Consider the following 21,231-nt stretch of genomic DNA (forward strand, 5'->3'; position numbering starts at 1 on the left):
GCACGTGCTTCTCCCTATCAGGAGTAGAAGTACGGAGAGCTCCAGGAAACACCGTGCAGCCCAGACATCTGTCCAAAGGCCAGTCACCTAAGGAGAGAGACATGGTGATGAGCTCGTGATACAAACCTGCTTACTTTTATCCCACCTGGAAGAATCGTAAATCAAAATGAATGCAAATGTGTGCTCTCCTGGAAAGCAGACACTTCCATTGGTGTACTCCCTGCACTTCTCCAGAGGTGGGCCTTAAGAGCGCACAGCAGAGGGGAATCAGTGCTGGCCCTAACCTGGATGTAGCTAGGATGTAATTTTCCCAGCCTTGAAAATTTGTACGGTTTTGAATGCAGAACAGGACTCAATGTGTAACTATTCTAGCTTCACTGGAAAGTTTGTCGCACAGACTGGGGCTAACCTGCTTTAAACTGAACACCCAGAGGGCTTTGAAATGTAAAAGACTGTGCTTTTTTAGACTACAGTCTAAAACAATTCCCTTTTATAACAGCGACAATGCAAAGTGACTTGGGAAGGCAGAAGAGAGATAAAAGGCCTTTAATAAGCAGCGTTCCCCCGCCTACGGTGTCCTTTTGTAGGCTTCAAGGCTTGGTTTCAAGCTGGCAACTCAATGGGCTGGGCAGCCAGCTCCACAGGGATCCCTTGATCCCTATGGGAACTCCATCCCCTCCCAGAGCTGGCTGCCTGTCCGCTCCCCACTCCATCTGGGAGACTCCCAGGCTGCCCTGAGCCTGCTTTGCCTGCCCCATCCCGCAAGGCTCTCCTACCCCCACATCCACAGCAGGCTCAACTGGCCCTGTAGCCCTTGTCATCCCGGCCACCAATCCCGCCTGCCTCACTGCAACCCTGCAGCCCTGGGACAGGGCAGGACCCACTACACGGGAACCCCCAGGCTGACAACAAACATATGTGACAGCCAGAGCTGTTAGTCTCAGACACACATCTGCATATGGAAGTAAAGGTCTTTGTGTGCAGGGGGAATTTCATTCCACAGATCAAAAACTATTTCAGTACCTAGATGCGTTGCCATTCAGACAGAGGTACCTGACTTCCACAGTTATTTGCAGTGCTTTAAGATGAGTAATTTTTCAACCACTTGCTTTCTAAACTCCCATCATTTTTGAAAAGTAGCCAAACTCGAAGTTCCTTGATGAAAGCCACTTCTAGTGGGATGGCTGTTAAAACTCTCCCAGAAGATTTGTACAGGGCGGATTACCATGAGATGGGGCAGCCCCACCTCTCAAGGTGTTGCCCAATGTCGCATCACAGCACAGCACTCACATTCGGCATCAGTTAGGTAAGGCCTGAGGAGTCATCACAGGTTTCATTTCATATTTCTTGCCCCCAGAGAGAAGGGAGCAGGGTTTGTGTCTCGGAGGTCTAGACAACCACAGATGTCTTCCCTTTCACACCTGGTGCTGACACATTGAAAGGCTGGAGACTGCAAAGATTTGGACACAAATATCTCCCTGTCTCTCGGGACTTTGTTCTCATTTTGCTATCCCTTTGCTTTATGCTGCAAAGGAAGAGGCAGATGCAGTCTCAACCAAGTCTGGGCATCGGAGAAGGAAAAAGGCAGACCTTTGTCTTTGAAAGGAAGGCCACAAAATTTCTCTCTTATGCAAGATCCTTCCTTGGCATGCGATTCACGCACTTCCCCAACACGTCTGTCTCAGACACCCATCTACACCCAGGCCACACTGTGTGAAAGCAGCTCAGCTCCCAGTTACAGTCACTGAGCCCATGCCTCCTTGGACTTGCAAGATTTACAAAGGACTCAGTCTGTCCTGGGCGCCCCGCAGCCCTTGTGGCCACAGCCACGTCCCTCCCTGGTGAGATGCGCTGCCGTTCCCCACCCAGCTGGCTTCAATGGCACATCTTCACGAGGACCTAACTGACGCATCCTACAACAGAAGACCATTCTCCAAGTGGTGGCAAATATTCAACTAATTCCTCTTCAGGGTGAACGCAAAGGCCTGCTGAAAGGAGGGTATCTACGGCAAAGAGCTCTTTCCCTACATAACCCCTGCTGCTCCCAACCCTACCTCACGCTCTGGCTCTCAGAGAGGAAGAATGGTGCAGACGGCAAGAAGTGCTATTTATTCAAGGAGAGATGAGAGAACTTGGTGCCCATAACTCAGCAGGAGAGGAGCACAACAAACAAGCAAGGGGGCAAGGTTAAACGGAGCAAGGTTGAGCCTGCACTCAAGCACGTCCTGAGGCAGGCAGCCCCTCCAGGAGCACACACAGAATGAACCCAAAAAAGGACTGGAGGGACAGGAGCAGCTTCCCAAGCAGGTTGTTCAGCTCCTCCAGAAAGTGCAGCCCTCCCTGTCCTGGCTACCATCTACTTCTTTGGCTAAACACATTCTGGCTCTTGGGCTTTTCCTCCACACTATGGAATGTGGCTGCTCCCTCTGAATCCTGTCAAAACTAACCACGAATCGGCTGTCCATCATGAGAGGGCAATACTGTCATAGGCAGATGTCTCCAGACCGGGCTGCCTTCGGTGCCCTGGCAGCCATGGAGACAGGCCAAGAGCCCAGTCTACCATGGGTCACCACCACAAGAGCAGGTGGCAGCCACAAATACCACCAGCAGAAGCACAAGTTTCACCAGGTGGCACCAGTTTGGAAGTGTATCATGAAAAAAGGTAACCGGTGTCGCAGCCTCCAGACTCAGTGAACCCCTTTCTGTGGGTGGCTGAGGCAGCTCTCACCCTCAGGATGGGTCAGGAACAGGTATTTGGAGAACAGCTGTATGAAGCACAGCACATACAGATCCTTTCCATGATCCACCACCAAAGGCCAACCCTCAAGGGACTTTGTGAACGAGGGGACCTACATCTGAACAAACACTATTCAAAAACCACCTCTTCTTCATAACTCCATCCTGACTGGAACCCCCTAATTCCAGAGCAGTGAGATCCATATGTGAACTTCAGAAGCATTCACATCTGCTGCTAATGGTCTCCCTGGTCTCCCTGGTCTCCGGGATCCCCTTCACCACACAAATCCAGAAGAATTGCTCCTTGCACCTCTTCCCCACCCTCTTCACAGTTTTATATATTTTACTCATTTGTCTTTTTTCCCAGACTGATTGAGGCCTTACCGACTAAGCCCTTCCTCCCATGAAAGCAATTTCACATTTTCATTGATGTACTTTCATTATCCTTTTGTGTATCTTGTAGTTCTACCATGCCTTTGACTTCTGCAAGCAGTATTTCAGATCTGGGTGGAGTATCTGAGCAGGTGTTAAGAATGGAAGAACTGCTACTAAAGACTACCCAAGCTGAGAAGAGGTGAGAAGACAGAAGAATTAATAGTAAGCAGTGCAAGCACCTTCAGCTCATTTTGCCAGCTCTTTGAGAGCTGGGTCCCACCCCATGTCCCACAGTCACCAGCTGCCTGCTTATAGATGCAGCTCTGTGATAAAGACAAGTTCCTCAGCCTCAACAGATCATGGTCGAGGGGGCAGAAGTGACTCAGTCAAGAAAAACAGGGTAGTGGTTAATTTTAGGACTGTCTCTGAACAGCACCAGCGGTGAAGGAGCTGAATAAACAAAGTCTAGAAGGGCCGGCACCTGTGCTAGGTTCTTCAAGCATAGCCAGTTCACTTTCATCCTTAGCAAATATACATTGAAAAAGTGACATTGCAGTAACACCATCAATTAACTTTTAATTAAAGGCTGAACTTTTGCCTTTCATCTGTTCTGCCCTGATTCCAGAGAGCTCATAATCTAATATTGAAGTTAATCCACATTAGTGCATGCCTAATTTTTCTGAAGTAATAAACATCAGACAGCCAGCTTCTCCCTCTCATCAGATCCTTAAGTCATCAAAACCCATAAACGTGGGATTTGTTTCTGAAAGGGAAGTTTTTCAGCATCAGTGTTTGAAGCTTAAGAGCTTCATTGCCTGATAACTGTGTCTCCATTCTTTCACAAAGCAGAAGGTAGAGCAAAACAAACCATATTCTCCTTTGGTCACAGATGAATCCATGCCACTAAAGCACCTTTTAGTTTTTGCCCTCTGTGTCTATTAACTGCTTTTTTATTTGCAATTTCTTCTAGGATACAAACATCTGAGCAGCGCAGTTCCTGCTGATTATACCAAAAAGGCAAATGAAATATGAAATGAAGGAGGACGTTAAAAAATGCAAGCAGCAAAGACATACAAGTAAATACATCCCAAGAATCACCTGCCAGGGCATCCAGGGCCTTTTCGATTATTTTGCAATTCAGGCAACAGCATTAACTGAATATTGTTTGTGCATCTATCTCCCTAGAAAGCCCAGCTCTCCTCCAGGCTCTCGACGCGCTTGTGAAAGCCTGCTCGCCTCGACAGAGCTCACCTGGTGGATGGGAATGACGAGGAAGGCCCCCCCACCCGCACACTCCGTCACCACCGCAATGAAGTGGGGGTTCACGGCGCAGAAGTGGTTGTCGTGGACGTTGCGGGTGATGGGCACACAGTCGTAGCACTTGTCCTTGCTGGCAGCTTTACCGTACACGTGGCGGAACTTGGAGCTGCGGTACTGTGGGTGCCACGACATCTGCAAGGGGAGAAACACAACATGCCATGACATAAATGTAGAGGAATGCACTCTGCAGAAGCAGCAGTAAGTGTCGCTATTTGTGAAAGATGCATAAGTATCACTACTTGTGAAAAAGAACAAATTAAATTAGTGGTGTGTCTGGGTCAAATCCATGTATTTCCAGCTGTCCTTTAGGGAAGTGCAGATCAAAATATAGATGTACTGTTTTAGTCTTTATATATCTGGGGAAAAAAAAACCCACTGGATTGCAAAGAGATAATATAATTTAGTAATTTCCTTTTTGGATTTTGTGGGATCACAATTCCTAAACATACAGATATCGGATAGTCAATCTATATCTTTATGGCAGCCTTCCAGTACTTTATAGCAGCCTTCCAGTACTTAAAGGGGGCCTACAGGAGAGATGGGGAGGGATTCTTATCAGGGAGTGTAGTGATAGGACAAGGGGTAATGGTTTCAAACTGAAAGAGGGGAGATTTAGATTAGATATTAGGAAGAAATTCTTTCGTGCGAGGGTGGTGAGACACTGGAACAGGTTGCCCAGAGAAGCTGCGGATGCCCCATCCCTGGAAGTGTTCAAGGCCAGGCTGGATGGGGCTTTGAGCAGCCTGGTCTAGTGGGAGGTGTCCCTGCCCATGGCAGGGGGCTGGAACTAGATGATCTTTAAGGTCCCTTCCAACCCAAACCATTCTGTGATTCTATAAGGACTGGCTGTCCCGGCAAGGCTTGCAGACCTCTACGCCCTCTCCCCAGCACAGGGTCACCCTCCCCATTTGGGCTCCTCGCACCAACCCTCAGACAGCAAGCAGCAGCTGTGTTTTTCTCTGCTGGTCTTCACCCTTTTGGAATGACCTGTCTCTGCATCCATTGCACGTCTCTGATGGAGAGAGGAGACTGCAGGGGGGAGAAGCCTTCTCCCTCCAACACTAGCCAGCTGGGCTATGCAGTCCCTGTCGTGGGGGCAGGGCCACATGGCAGTCAGTTTAAGGGGAGATGAATCCCAGTAGCACAGACCTCAGGACGCATGAATGATACAACATCATGGGTTAGGAAAGCTTGAAAGATGGCAAGTGAATGAGCCAGTCTGGATGCATGCTTCATTTAGCCCTGAGGTGGTGCAGACCAAAAACGAGTCTAAATTTTGCTCACATGAAGGGAAAAAAGAGGTTTGACAGATCATAGGAATAGTTACAGTCACTTGGGTTTTTTTTTCCTACTCAAAATGACCTTCTGCATAGCTGGTCTATAACTGCACCACAGCACTCTTGACAGCGTTTTAAATGGTGTTTAAATGAGATACATAAAGCATGCTAAACACAAGAATCCCTTCCCACAGAGAGCAGTGAAGCTTAATGCAACTGTTGCAACTGATCTCAAATAGCAAACTACCAGTGTTGGGCAGAAAAGGCAATTCAGACTAACTCCTGCGTGTTCCACAAGACCTAGACAGTAAAAGGCACATGGTAGGGATGGTGAGAAGACCCTACTGCCCTAAAGAAAAGAAATGCAGACCAGGCAAAAATGTTATGGGTGAAACAGAGCCCCACAAAATCAGCTGGGAGTATGGGCAAAGACTAGGAGAGGGCTTGGTTTTCATCTGTTTAACGTGTATTTGGTGAATAGGTACTACCAGTGATGCTGGATCAACAATAGTCCAGTTTGAGAGGGGAACCCAGACAAGTAGCTTTTGAGTTACAGCAAGACTTAGACTGCTCACTCACATGGGTAAGTGTTTGAAGGGAAATATGCACTCAACAGCAGGAAGCCAAGTGCATCATCACCCGACAAACAGGCGTCTAAGCAATTCTAAACCAAAGTGTACCTGTTGCTGTCACAGTATTGCATCCTCATGGGATGACTATTACACACTAGGAATCTGTATTGCCTGATACTGGGCAGTCGAACTGGAGCTTTACAAGCACCCATCAACACCAGGATCCACAAAGCTCCCACCCCCCGTCACACTGGAAGATCGGGGCTGTGAATAGTGCTAGGACACAAGTCCTGTCCTATTCTCTGCCTCCTCCCCATCTACTGGCACAACTCAGTGCCAATCCCACCTTGGGCAAATACACATGCCTGTTAAAAATCAATTCTGGCAGAACTTGTTGCTTTCACAGTCATTTTTGTTGCTCTCTTTTGCATTGGTATGTTTTACCTACGTTAACCCTGCATTTGTCCATATTCTTAGCTGATTAAATTTCTTGTGCAGAAAACATTAGATGCAAAGGATCTCTGATACAGAGCAAGCCACCTACCCCAAACAAAAATGAAGAAATTCAAGTTACTTGAAAAAGAAAGCAGCTATCCTGGGAAGATAATCTTGGAAGAAGGGATGTTCACAGGCAGAAAGCAAGCTGAGGTTATATGCAATTGTCTGCCTCCCCAAACAGCCCCAGAAGCGCAGATTCTCAAACAGCTTCATGCTCATGACAGCTTTAGTGGTTAGGTTTACTCACACCGGGGTAAAAAAAATATGACTGTATTGTATGGATGCAGCAGTTCCTTCTTATAGCAAGAACATTATCTTTCCAAAAGGAAATTAATTGCCTGGCTCCAAGGAACTTCTAGCTAAACTGCCCTTGGGGTGGGAGAGAGTGTGTGGTCCAGAGGTTCAAGGCTCCTCTGCAGAAAGGAGTCACCACTCCTTATTGCGATATCATTCCTATGGAGAGCAGGAACACAGAGCACACAGAGCAAGATATTGACATCCTATGCAGACTACCCGTAAAATGTTAATGGCAAATAAGGAATAAAGGAAATAAAAGTAATTAAATGCCCAAGTTTGGACAGTGCTTAGGAAAGACAGCTCTCTCCTATTTCAGTTTATAGAATTAAGGTTCAGCTGCCACAGGAATGGACTTAAAAGCACCTAGAATATAATAAAATTGGCAAAGACAATCCCAGCAGAACAGTGTCCCTTTTGACACGATTGCAGCCGTGACAGAAAGTTCAGCATTAAAAGAAAAAACTCTTGGATAAAATACAGCAAAAAAACAGCCTAAATAGGTGCAGCATCAGCAGACTGCATCTGGTGCAATGGGAGACGCTGATCCCAAACAGAGCAGGCACGTGGACGTTAGGAAAAACTTGTTTGGAAGGAGTGTGGAGGAGTTCTTCTGCCCTAGAGGTTGCTTGAGTGGTGACAGGTCTCCGTCCCTGGAAATCCTTTCATGACTTAATTACACAAAGCCATATCCTCTTTGATCTGATGTTCATAGCAGTCCTGCTCTGAACAGGAGGCTGAACCAGAGAAAACTAAGGGCATGGTGCCACCAAACCATACCGAAAGCTTACGATTTACAACTGAAAAAGCTCACATCTTGTCATTGTTTGGGCTGGACTGGCCATCAAAACGTATGACAGATGCTCTCTCTATCTTCTCTCCCAAAGAAGAGAAGAATGAGAGAGAAAGAAACTTACGGATTCAAAAAGAAACTGAACTACTTTAATGAAATATTAGTAGTAAAATAATAAGAATAAAAGATAATAATATTATTAAGAAAACAATGAAATATATACAATATATACAAAACCAGTACCAAGCTCCCAGGATGACGATCACGTCACCAGCAGGCACTGGGAAAGTCCCAGATTGAACTCAGCGATGGACAGGAGCTGGATTCTGGATCTGGGTTCAGGAACGCACAGATCAGGATCAAAGGCAAACGAACAGACAGGGTCCTCCTCGGACACCAGCCACTGAAGAAAGAAGCAGACCCCTTTGATCCCTCAGCTTTTACACTGAGCATGATGCAGATGGGATGGAATACCCTGTTCGTCAGTTTTGGGTCGTTTGTCCTGCCCACTCCTCCCCACAGGTGCGACCCCTCTATGCTTTTCCACTTCCGACTGTCCAACTTAGTACAAACAAAGTTAGCTGACCTTGGATGTTACAGCAATAAGTATAAGCAAGAGCCTCTCTGCACACCATTCCTTGGTATTCACTGTAGACATCAGGCCTTATCTGCTAGAAGCGGATAGCATGTGAAAAGCATGCCCTTAATTTCAGAAAGTGCCGTTAGTGAGAAGAGACTTAACTGAAAAGTAAAATTACTGACAAGAAAATTGGTTCTGTTTTACCTCAAACAAGGACACATCTTCACTAAGTAAAATAAGCCCCTGTGTGTACAGCCTGTCTGCTACAAGCCACATATCTGACAAGATGTGGTTCCTGAGCAAGAGACAATTTTCCAGCTGGCTGTTAACCAGAGCAGCATGGCCAGGGCTCTGACAGATCTCAGCTACTAGACAGTGCAAGCTATGGCACCTACAAGAAGAGCCTTGCAGAGGGAAGAGGTCACCATTCCTAGAAGTTCTCCATCAGAGCTCTCAACGCACCGAATGCTGTGTTACGTATAAAGGTAGACCTGATACCGAACGCATAGGCGGATGTATCAGTACTAAAAGGAGTATAGAAACTCTTATCCCCCAAGCAGGTCCTCAGTGCAGTCTGCCTTCACACAGCTTGCCCTGATCTTCCCTTCCACTGCTGTTAGGACAACGTAGGAGCCAGTCACAGGCCAGCAGTAGCCCTTTTCCATCAGCAATCCTGGCCCAACCTCTTTGCTCAGCTCCTGTGCTTGTGTGGCAGGACAGAAGGGGCCTCACTCTATAGCAGCAAGTCTCTTCCTTATTTCTTTCATAAAGCAGCAGGTTTTCCAGTCACTACTTTTCCCCCTCCCCCCTCTACCTTACTGTAAGGAAGGGGTTGGTTTATTCACTCCTTATCTGGTACTTAGAGTCACCGAGTTATGGAATGGTTTAGGTTACAAGGGCATTTAAAGATTATCTAGTCCAACCTGCTGCCATGGGCAGGGACACCAACCACTAGACCAGGCTGCTCAAAGCCCCATCCAGCCTGGCCTTGAACACTTCCAGGGATGGGGCATCCACAGCTTCTCTGGGCAACCTGGGCCAGTGTCTCATCACCCTCACAGTAAAGAATTTCTTCCTAACATCTAATCTAAATCTCTCCTCTTTCAGTTTAAAACCATTACCCCTCATCCTATCACTACACTCCCTCATAAAGAGTCCCTCCCCATCTTTCCCATAGGCCCCCTTCAGGTACCAAAAGGCCGCAATAAGGTCTCTCTGGAGCCTTCTCTTCTTCAGGCTGAACAACCCCAACGCTCTCAGCCTGTCTTCACAGGAGAGGGGCTCCACCCCTCTCATCATCTTCATGGCCCTCCTCTGGACCCGGTCCAACAGGTCCATGTCCTTCTTGTGCTGAGGACTCCAAAGCTGGACGCAATGCTACGGAGTCTCACCAGAGCAGAGTAAAGGCTCAGAATCACCTCCCCTGACCTGCTGGCCATGCTTCTTTTTAGGCAGCCCAGGATGTGGTTGGTTTTCTGGGCTGCAAGTGCACATTGCTGGTTCATGTTGAGTTTGTTATCCACTAACACCCCCAAGTCCTTCTCAGCAGGGCTGCTGTCAATCGATTCTCCGCCCTGCCTGTATTTGTGCTTGGGATTGCCAAGTACTTCTACCATCTCGACCACCCTCCACTCTTCATTTTGCTAGATGCAATGCCGTATTTGTTCCTGGGAGAGACAATATGGCCCAGTACCCTGTCCACCCTCCAGGTCTGAAGGTGGAGCCTGGGGTCTGGCCAGAGGCAAGAGCAGCATCTCCACTCCTTCCTCCCAAAAAGGAGAGCAGAAAGCACCACAACATAGACAGAGATGGGTGAAAAACACTGTGGCCAGGCAAAGGGAGAAAGTATGGTTTTTACAGCATCTCCCATCCAGGTCTCAGAGAACCTGTTCTGGTGCAGCTGTCAAAAAGCTGGGCTTGCCTCTTCACACAGGTTTCAGAGAAGGCAGCTCTGTGAATGCTGTGTGGGAGATGAGGGTCTCCTCAGCTTAGAAGCATAAGGAGATGCCAGTTTCTAATATATCTCCTGCTCCCAGAAGGAGCTGTGGTGCGGCCTGAAGTGCCATGACAGGTCTGCAATGCAAAAGTGCCAGATGCCACTTCCAAACAGCTTCAATGAGACACAAGGAGAGACAAGTAGCAGCCCAGAAAAAGAAGAGGGAAATACCTGGACTGGGCAAAACACATCTCTACAGGGCTATACTTGAGAAGCTCCTACTGTTATCTGCTGCACTCCCGTACCAGGCAGAGATAACTGGCCTTTCCTCTTTTATTCTCCACCCCTGCAAGATTGTCAGCTACTCAAAACAGCTTCCTCACAGAACAGAAAAAGCTTCCTGGCAGTGAGCAGAGATGCCCATTTGGGCCACCAGCAGCATTTCCCACCATTCACTCTTGGAAGCAAGCCCACCTTGAATCTTCTCTCATCCTGGGTGAGTCCTGCAGCAGAGCAGCCCCCGCCTTCTCCATGAGGCCCTTTGAGCTCCCAGATGATCCCCACACTACACTTCAGCTAATTTCAGATCAAACTAGTCCACCCAAGCCATGCCACACTGACACATTCCCATGTTCCTCTCCCCTTTTCCATGACCCACCCTTGCCTATGACCCTGACATTAGAATCCAGGTCCTCTCACTGCTGGGGGCAGGGGGCAGCGGAGGGCTGCAGCATCATCAGAGTTGACTCCATGGGAGCTGGCTGCAAAATCCTCATTAGAGCAGGAGGCAGAGGCACTTCCATGGGATCCCCTTCTTCCCCATCTTTCCACAGCAAGCAAGAGATCCTGGTGTACGAACAACTTTTCTCAGTTCTTCCAAAGCTGCTGAGGCTCTGGCTGCACTTTCCACCTACCTCCCCCCGTTCAAGGCTCCACCACACTGCAGGACCTTCCCATCAGTCTGCTCCTGCCCATAGTCACACAAGCTCATACTTCCAGAGGAAAAGGGAGCTGGATGACGAGATCCTGACAGTAGCAGGGCTATGTCTGCTCCTCATCTGCTTGCAGCACCAGGCAGAGCCCTGGGCATCCACTACCTCCCAGGGCCCAGCCTAGGGTGGTGGGATCTGCCAAGGGACTCTGCTCAGTGTTCCGTGCAGGGTTTTCAAACATTCACTTCCCTCTTCTCTGTTTTCAGGTTTTGCCAGTCACAATTATTTGGTTTCCTTCCAGGTTTCCTCTCCTTTGCCGCCACCCATAGTGCAGAAGAACACAGGCACACCAGGCAAAACATGTCCAAACACGCAGGGTTTGGCTTAGGAAAGCTAAAGCCTACCTGGAGTCTGACAAGGGATGTGAAGGGCAATGAGAAAGGTTCCTACAGGTATCGCAGCAGTAAAAAGACAACCAGGAAAAACGTGGGGCTGCTGAGGAATGGGGCAGGGGCCCTTGTGACAAAGGCTGAGGCCTTTTTCAGGCCACTGAATGCCTTTTTCACCTCAGCCTTTACTGCTAAGATGGTCCTTTAGGTATCCGGGGCCCCTGAGACCTGTGGAAGGCCCAAGGCAAGGAAGACTTGCATGTAGTGTATCTCAACATTAGCAAGGCTTTTGACACTGTCTCCCATAGCAGCCTATAGACAAATGGATAAAGTACAGACTAAATAAGCAGACACTGAGGTAGACTGTAAACTGACTGAACTCCTGAGCTCAAAGGCTTGTGATCAGCAGCGTGAAGTCCAGCTGAAGACAAGTCTCCAGTGGTGTGCCACAGGAGTCGACTGGGGTCAATGCTGCTTAACTTTTTCATTAATGATCTGGATGATGAGGCAGAGTGTACGCTCAGCAAGTTTGCAGATGACACAAAACAGGGAGGAGTGGCTGATATACCAGAAGGTTGTGCTGTCAACCAGAGGGACCTCAACAGGCTGCAGAAATGGGCCCACAGGAACCTCATGAAGTTCAAAAAGGGGAAGAGTCAGTCCTGTACCGATAGAGGAATAACTCCATGCACTAGTATATGCTGGGTGGCAACTGCCTGGAAAGACGCTTTGCAGAAAACAACCTGTGGGTCCATGAGCTGCCAGCAATGTGCCCTTGGAACAAAGCAAGCCAATGGCCTCCTGGGCTGCATTTGGAGGAGTGTTGCCAGCAGATTGAGGGAGGTGCTCCTCTACTTGGCATTGGTGAGACACACCTGGAGTTCTGGGTCCAGTTATGGGCTCCCCAGTACAACAGAGACTTGGATATACTGGTCCAGTCAAGATGCATGAAGATGATGAAAGGACTGGGGTTACCTCTGGTGCGAAAAGAGGTTGAGAGAGCTGGGACTGCATCTGGAGAGGAGCAGAATCAGGAGGACCCTATCAATATGTACAAAAACTTCAAGAGAGGGAGAAAAGAAGACAGAGCTAGACTCTCCTCAGTGGTGCCCAGCAACAGGACAAGAAGCAATGGGCACAAACTGAAATACAGAAAACCCCATTTAAACGCAACAAAACACTTTTTTTCTGTAAGGGTAGTCAAACACTAGCAGAGGTTGCCCAAAGAGGTTGTGGAGCCTCCATCCTCGGAGATACTTAAAACCAGACTAGACATGGTCCTGGGCAATCTGCTCTACCTGACCCTGCTTTGAGGAGGAAGGCTGGACTAGATGATCTCAAGGGATCCCTTCCAACCTCAACTATTCTGTGATTCTGTGATTTTAGGGCCTCCTGATCTCAGCCATGTGTATCTTGTAGTGCCCTAAAAATGCCATTGGCAACATACCAAGATGCACACTCATGTGATGTGGACTTTCAACACAATAAACCTGTCTTGCAGGCCCAGCTCTCCCATCTGTTCCTCTGACAGGGAGTGATGACAACACATTTCTTCTCCATTCCATGAAACTGCTATTTGGACGGGCAACCATTTTTAAAAATGTGCAAATAGCAACTGGTATAAGCGATGGGGGGCAGAAAGTGAGGGAAAATATACCAATATTTTCTCAACAAGACAGAACTGTTTTTTCATTGCAAAAACTTGCACCATCACTTCCAGAAAAAGGCATATTTGTGAATTTTATAGACCCTCAAAATTAAATGTTTTGCATAGTCCCATAACACTATGCTTTCCCTGTATGTTTTTTAGGACTAATGGGGTTAGCTTTCTCCCTGTACTGGAGGGCTGGCTCCAGGGTACAGAGCATCTCTCCTTGCACAGCCATGTCTGAGCAAGGTGAGCCAGCATGGACAGAGCCCAAGGTCCTCAAAGTCCTGGGTGTGCAGCACCAGGTAAGGCCTGAAGCCACAGCTCAGGGATCCCTATCTCACCCCACCTGCCTCTGGGGCAGGAAGGAACCAGGGTGCCCACAACAGGGGTATGCAAACCATCCCTGCACACTGGACAGTGCCCACGGGCAACATTTCCCCATCCTGAGAGGCAGTTGGACCTGAGGTCTGCATCCTCCCATCTGGTCAAGGAGGTAAAAGATCCTCCCTCACTTGTTGCTCAGGACTCTGGTGCCACTATCCCAGCACAGAGACTGATGCTGAACTGACAAAAGGATGAAAGGCACTGATGAAGGCACAGTGCCCTTTGCATCCCAGAGAAAGAAAGGAGGAAGGCAGCGCAGCCTTTGCAATCCAAGAATCAGCCTCCTGCCTTCCCTTCCCATCAGCCTGACCTAATTCCCAGTATCACCAGCCTCCTTGTGGTGGGAGAAGGAACTGGGATGGAGGGAGACACTGCAGATAATATTTAGTGCCCATATGTTTGTAACCATACAGCTGATGCAAAGAATGTGTTTAGCACCATCCTCCCTCACCCCGCTCTCAAAGACCAAGTCCTGGGACCTTGTGGTTGTCACTCCCACCTCTTCCAACAAAGAACATTAAGGAGATTATTTTTTTTCGGAAGCAGCCTACTCAGGCCTTTCGTGCTTACCAGACATGAACATGTAAATGCTTATATGACCGCTAAAGAACAGACAGTTAAAGATGGAGAGTCCAGGTCCACCACGACACAGCAGCGCTGAAAGGACTTTGCTCTGCTCTGCCTCTTTTACGAGGTTCTTTATGAAAAGTGACCTTTTCATGACTCATCTGTGAAACCCGACTGCAAAGGTCCTACCTTCTTGCTCAAAATGTGAGCTCCTAAAAGGGCTGTGAAGTCTAGGGATGTCTGCGGCACTCAGAAGCAGTCTTCAGAGAGCTATGCTGTGGCATATTTATTACTCTCCAGGAAATGTCAGACAAAACAAATGGGCATATGCATGTCCAACTGATTGAACATGTGCTTTACCATAGGCCAGCATGTTGCCACTTGCCCTACTGCATCCCACAGCCTAGGATTACAGATTTTCCTGCACTGTGCATGAAATTTGTGAATTCTGGTTGAATTTCTCTTGCTCCTGGACAAAATAACCACATGGAAAAAGTGAAATATGTTTGAGGAAACCCAGACATATGGTAGCCTGTTCCAGACCCAACTGAGAGCACATTCTCCTCTGGTGCACAGTATTTTGTGAAAGAGTCACAGCAGCCAGCTCATCCCTAATAGTCTAGAAACTCAAGACATTGGCAGCACTTTATGCTGCCTTTTACCATCTTTGATATCCTTGGCATCAATACTGCCAGGAGCTGGAGGGCGTACAGACTAGGAAGTTATTTTCCTTATACTCTGAGGAAGGCCTGAAAGAAGATTGACGGGCACCTTATCTCCTGGAAATACCAGCTCTTGGGTGTGACTCCACACACTGTTATGAGCTAACCTCTCCAGCACACACTCCTGGTCTATTATTTGTGTTCTGGCACTGCCAGTCCCATCCATGAGCGGCTTTCTCTTGCTCAAAGAGAAGAAAATTAACCTGGGGGCAGGGAGAGTTTAAAAAAAAAAAAATAAAAATAATGCACTTGAGCAGAATCAGATCATAAAAAGTACGTGATGTGGGTCAAACAGAGCAGAAATGGATGGGGATCACATCACATCTGGAAGTAGAGGGGATTGGAGTGTCTTTGGCAGCGATGAGATCCCCTCAGCTCACCCAGGGAACCACAGCCAGGTGGTGTGACGGTGTCACTCCAGGAACGGAGGAGTAGCTACAAACCAGACCTTCCCTCATTCCCCTATGAATACGCATGCGCATCTCCAGCAATGGCTGGACACACATCACGGGCTGGGCTACACCCAGTTCGAACAGGGAAGAATTTAGACTCCATCAAGATCAAAAGGGGAGATGGGTTTGTAACCTGATCAAGAAGTTTGGGGGCAGGAAATCCCACATAGCATGCCCAGCTCCTATATTGCACGCTCTTCAGTGTGTGCCAGCCTTCTGCTCTTTCCCAGTCCCGAGGGGCCCGCAAACTCCAAAGCATGCACCATCTGCCACCCAGCATCTTCTATCATGTCACACACAAAAAATGTAATAGTGGATCCCCACTGTGGGAGGGGAGAGGTGACACCAGAAGACGTGGGAGCTAGGACCTCCGTGCATCCCACTGCTGCCTGCCAGGAAGGGCGCTCACTTTCTAATTCCAGGTGCACAGAGCAGAACCATCAGCTACCAGGTCCCCATCCACCAAATGGATGCCATGACCCTTTCTGGAGCCAAGAGTGTCCACTGCCATCCATCCTGCTCAGCAACTCGCTGGGTATCAGTGACAATTTTCCACTGACTTAAGGCAAGGGGAAAGGCTGAGCAAGCCCATCATTTACCAACATGGATGTTCTCTGTGTATTTTCTTTCCTTCCAGGCACGTTTCCTGCCCTGAAAATACAAGCAAGGCATGAGGTAGACTGGCTCTGAGCAGAAATACTTAACTGTGGCACAAGCTGTCTGTATTTCCAGGACAGAAATGATACACAAGTGTGCAGAGAGGATGACACTGGACTGCATGCTCCTGCCCCACTCCACATGCCTGCACTGGGATTTCAGTTCAGCTTGCGTTTCCCATCATCAGCAACACAAACATCAGACAAAAGACTTCAGCTCTGGGCACTGCTTTTAGGAAGGGTGCCAGACAGTTAGAGAAGAATTCAGCGTAGAGTGGTACGGACCACTGATCAAAGGTGTGTGACCTGCTAAGAAATCCTAAAAGCTTCAGGGTGGAGATGATGGAGGGAAGCCATGACAGTAGGCTTCAAACACGGAAAAAGCTCCTTCAAAGAGGATATAAATCGTCTGCTTTCAAAGTCTAGGGGAGACAGAGAGTCAAAAAACATGTGTTGAAACCGCATCAGAGAAGTCTCCAATTAGGCAGCAGTAAAACTTTCTAACAGTCACAGGAGTGGGAGGGGGAAAGACATGATCAGTGGCGTTTCCCAGGCAGACTCGATAAAAGCCCAGCAATGACGCCAGAGCTACAGCTGACCCTGATTTGGACAGGAGACAGGCTCACAGAGCTGGAACAGAGAAATCACATCATACTGTGATTTCATGTGCAGTAAGCCGGCTGTATCCAGAGGGTGACAGGGCTACACCCACTCCTCACACCGGCTGCACTAACACCCTCAGCAGAGCACCCAGTATCTCCATTTTAAGCAATTTTCAATTGCAATACCTCATGTCAGAATTTAAATTCTTAACATCCAGGGCAAAACAGCCAGATCAGATACAGCTGCTGCAGAAAAATCTGTTTCATTATGGCACCAAGAGCCGTGCTGCAAGCCAAGCTGGTTACCGATGGCCATCATTCCTGCCATGAACAGGTCGGAGTACCAGAGAAGCTCCTTTCGAATGTATCACTGTTCGCGTCACTATTAAGAGTGGTATAATGGTAGATGAAAACCAGAAGTTTAATTTGAGTTCATTTGCCTGATGCAGCATTTGAGCTGAAACCTCTACTGCCCTCATGAAAACAAGCAGACCTGACATTAACCTCAACAACTGTATGGGACTGCAGAAAGGACGTATAGAGGGAAGAGACCATCCCATCCAGATGCTGAGCTGAAGATGATGGTGATCAAAAGGGGTGGGACCTTCAGAAGGCGAGATCACACGACATCATGGAAAAGGAAGGAAACTGAGACACAAAAGCATTCAAAGCGTCACAAAACAGCATCTGGAGAACACGCAGGAGTGGAACAAGTCCAGTGGGCACAAGAAACCTCTCCTCTTGGCTAGGCCACGTGGAGGTCCTTCAGGGAAGGTGTCTGAGGTCTCTGTCTACAGAAATTTTCCAGGCTGGAAACTACCTCCCTGTTTGCAGACAGCTGTCTCTCCGTGCCCAGAGCTATCCCCGGGCCATCCTAGCACCCGTCTCCTGTAGGACCAGGCTCCAGATATGAAGCCCCGCTTTCCACCTTTGTGCACAGCGCATCCGGCAGCCTGGCAGCATACAGCGTGCATCCACCCAACATGGATCCATCGAGACACAAGTCCTTGGCCCCTTCTGTCCCCACGCCAACACATACTAACATTTCACTGACTGAAGGCTGCAGAGGGAGGAGGCTTGCTGCTGTCTCCAGTGATACAAATGAGCATCCTACTCCACCAAGTATAAGATCACCTTTACTCAAAGCCCTTTTCACAATTTTCATCCAAACTAAGCCTATGCAAGCACAAGATCACTGCCTGTAGAGCATCACATTAGATGAGAGGTCTCTCACAAGACTGTATTACAGTCCTAGTATGGAAGCAGGGCACATAAAGGCTGCATGGATTGCAGAAACAGCACTCAATTCAGCCAATGCAGAACATATAGGCTAAATAACAGTTTGTAAGCTCTACGAGAAAGCTCTCCAGCTCTGCCTGCCTTCAGGTAAGCAAGGGGAGATTGCCTGTCTCTGCTCCTGATCTCAGGACTATTGCAGTGATCAAAGGACAGCCAGAGCTCTTCTGGAGACCAGAATCTGGCACAGCATCTCCTGAAGGGACAGTCTTGCATCCTCTCCCCATCCAAACACACACTGAGACGCTCACACTCCTCAGAACACTACATGGCTGGGATGAGAGCCTTCCAGTTCATCATGCACAATGAGGACAGTACATGCCCATCACGGAACAACTGTTTTCTGTTTTCTTGGGCTGCTCACCTCTGAGCAGGGTATATAAATAACATGCCAATGAATTAATAATGGTTATGTTTGCTTCATGGTCACCAAGTTTCACGCAAGAAGCCTCCCTTCTCCTTGAGACCTGTGCTCCATGTGGCCTGTGTCGCATTCCTACACGAAAGCTGCCCTGGCATCACGAGACACAGGCTGAAATCCAGCCATACCTCTGGAGACCTGACCCCAGTACAGTCCTTGGAAAAGCACATAACATGACAACCTTCCAAAACACTTTTAAGTACTGTTTTCTACTGTCCATAGGCAGGTTTCCAAACTCTGCGTATACCCCACCTGCCACTCCGAAAAATATTTCAGATGTTCACGTCACCCAGCCTGGCAAGTTGGACTCTCTTTCTCCCCTGTCCTTATTGACAGGGAATGAAGAGAATTTACAGTTCTGAAGGACTTTTCTGAGGTCCTAATCTCTTGAAAGTTAGTGATAATTTGAAAAGCAGAGGGACCAACAGAAAAAAATAAATGTACCCCTCATTCCTCCTCTTGCATTCAGGGTCAAAAAGAGATAAAAAGGGGAGAAAGGAAGGAATACAAATGATAACAAGGGGGATTTTCAAAGTCACAATGAACACTTCAATCTGAAATGCCATGAAAACTTTTAATTTCCCTTTTCATTTTCTCTTATGGAATGATAAACTTGTATTGAATAGGTAATGCCTTTTCCCTTTCAACCTCATCATTTTTAGGTGATGTTTCCATCGCCAAAATCCCCATATGGCAGCCTTGCTTGCCTCTCGAGAGCACTGTTTGCAAGTATCCAAGGAGAGTGCCACAAGAGATTCAAACTTCCAAGTCCATGCAAAGAAGCAGACTGAAACTGGCACAAGAATACACACCTAGAAGGCTCCAGAGAAGACACACATCTTCTTCTCAGTTCTGTATCAGCAGTCCAGGAAATAAAACCTTTACATGCACTCGGCTCCACGTAATAAATTCAAACAAGAGCAAGAATCACTGTCCTTCCCGAAATCTGCCCAGGTACATGATTTTCTCTGGTCCTTTCTCTCCTATTGTCTTCAACTCAGTTTTATTCATCTTATCCATCTCTCCTGTGAAATCCTCTCTCCTCCCCTCCCTGTCTTTTTGTTCCACACAGCTAATCCTCTCAAAAGTCACCCATCCCCATCCAAAAAATGAATAATGTAACTTGCTGCCAAAAGACAAGATGAGTCTCTCTGGGAGACTCGAAAAGCCTTTTCAGCTATCTTGTCTCTGCCAAAGGCAATTAGATAATGCTTAGAGCCAGATGAGGGGAGCAAGATGTACATGAAGTCAGCGTCAACACTGCCCTACACTGAACAGCAAGCTGCACATGAGAAATAGGAGAGACATCCCCATTTCCAGTACCCCAGGACTTGTAGAAAGGAAGCAGTTAAATACATGATTTTAAATAAGGCAATTAATATATCATGAAATATCGCTGGGTTTCTGCCACGCACTGTAAATTTCATGACATGACTCCATACGGAGCAGACTGTACAAGAGAGCTCCATAAAAAGTACTCCCCCTCTCATCACTCTGCTGTCCCCACAGTGGATTTACGTTGAAGCAGGAAGACACCGGCTACCTGCCCCTAAACCAGGCTTGTGCAATCTTCACGCGGGCAGAAGGCCTTGGTTTCAGTGTCTCCACTTTAAAGGGACTGTTGGCCCCTCTCCTGACCAGAGAGAGGAGTGCTTCTTGCCACATCTTGCTTCTTGCTGAATCTCAGCAGAGGAACTGCTGCGGAGCGGGCTGCTCCAAAACTTTCTGCTCTTACCTCGCCAGCACCAGGGCACAGCTGGGGAGCTTTGCAGGTCAGCAAGGTCAATATTTCCTACACCTCCTGCAGAGGACATCTGTCACCTGGACACGGTACACTCGCAAGACTCACAGGCACATTTCACTGGGAAACAGCTGCTCTTAGCAGTTGACTAAGCAACCAAGCCAACTGAGTCCCAGGTCCACCCAGCTAGACTGGGATGGTTTTGGCAAAGACAAATACACCACATCATTATATTTACTCTGAATAATGCTACTAATGCTTCTCCCACAGGGCAAAGATCTCTCTGCCTGAGACCCAGTCCTGCAGGCCACGTGCCAATACACCCTGCCCCTGCAGTTAAATGAGAGAATTCAAAGTGACAGGCATTGAAAAAAAAAAAAAAACAGTGTGCAGAGGAACTTCTCGCTTCCAGATGGCTTTAAATTTTTTAACCTCACACCGCTCCGCTCGCATTTCTCACCCTTTCGTCATGCCTTATGCAGAGGAAAGGCTGCTGGCTGCAAGCCTGATAGGAGCACAGTGATCACAAAACAAGCAAGCAGCAAGAAAGGTGTCTGCTTGTTGTGCTAGTCTGCAGGTGCCACTTTCTACCAACAAGCAACCACTGCTGGGCTTCAGTTTCCCATCCCGTGTGTCCTTGTTTGCCACCAGCCTTCATGGCAATGGAAAAGGCTTGGTTAGAAACAGCAGACTGGGCAAACATGACCCTCTTGCTAAATCACGTACTGTAATAAGACAGTTTTCTGCAAGTAGCACACACTCGTAAACTTAGACAGATTTAATATAAAAAAGCACAACCGGGGTGTTGAGGAAAAATTTCTAAATGGCACAAAAGATACTAAATTCTTTCTCAAGCACAATCACAACAGGATTTTCAAGGTTCACCTCCTCCAGGTTTATAATGGTCCATCCCAAAACACAAGAAAACAAGCAAAGGCAGCATGTGACATGCACAGATGAGCCAGGACATCCTCATAAAACTCAACCACAAAAAGCATACACACAGGAGGTGGAAGCAGGGACAAGTGTCCTGGGAG

General features: G+C 47.9%; 1 protein-coding gene across 3 annotated transcripts in view; it reads right to left on the reverse strand.

Moving 5' to 3' along the window:
- CORO2A (coronin 2A) overlaps positions 1-21,231 on the reverse strand; it is a 59,482-nt gene that overhangs the window by 16,294 nt on the left and 21,957 nt on the right. For all 3 annotated transcript variants that reach the window (XM_063320707.1, XM_063320706.1, XM_063320708.1), the window contains one exon: positions 4,363-4,563. In XM_063320707.1, coding sequence (XP_063176777.1) covers positions 4,363-4,563 — 201 coding nt within the window. The remainder of the gene's footprint in view (positions 1-4,362; positions 4,564-21,231) is intronic.

The sequence above is a fragment of the Chroicocephalus ridibundus genome, chromosome Z (assembly GCF_963924245.1).
Source record: "Chroicocephalus ridibundus chromosome Z, bChrRid1.1, whole genome shotgun sequence".
In the NCBI taxonomy this organism is placed as follows: Eukaryota; Metazoa; Chordata; class Aves; order Charadriiformes; family Laridae; genus Chroicocephalus; species Chroicocephalus ridibundus.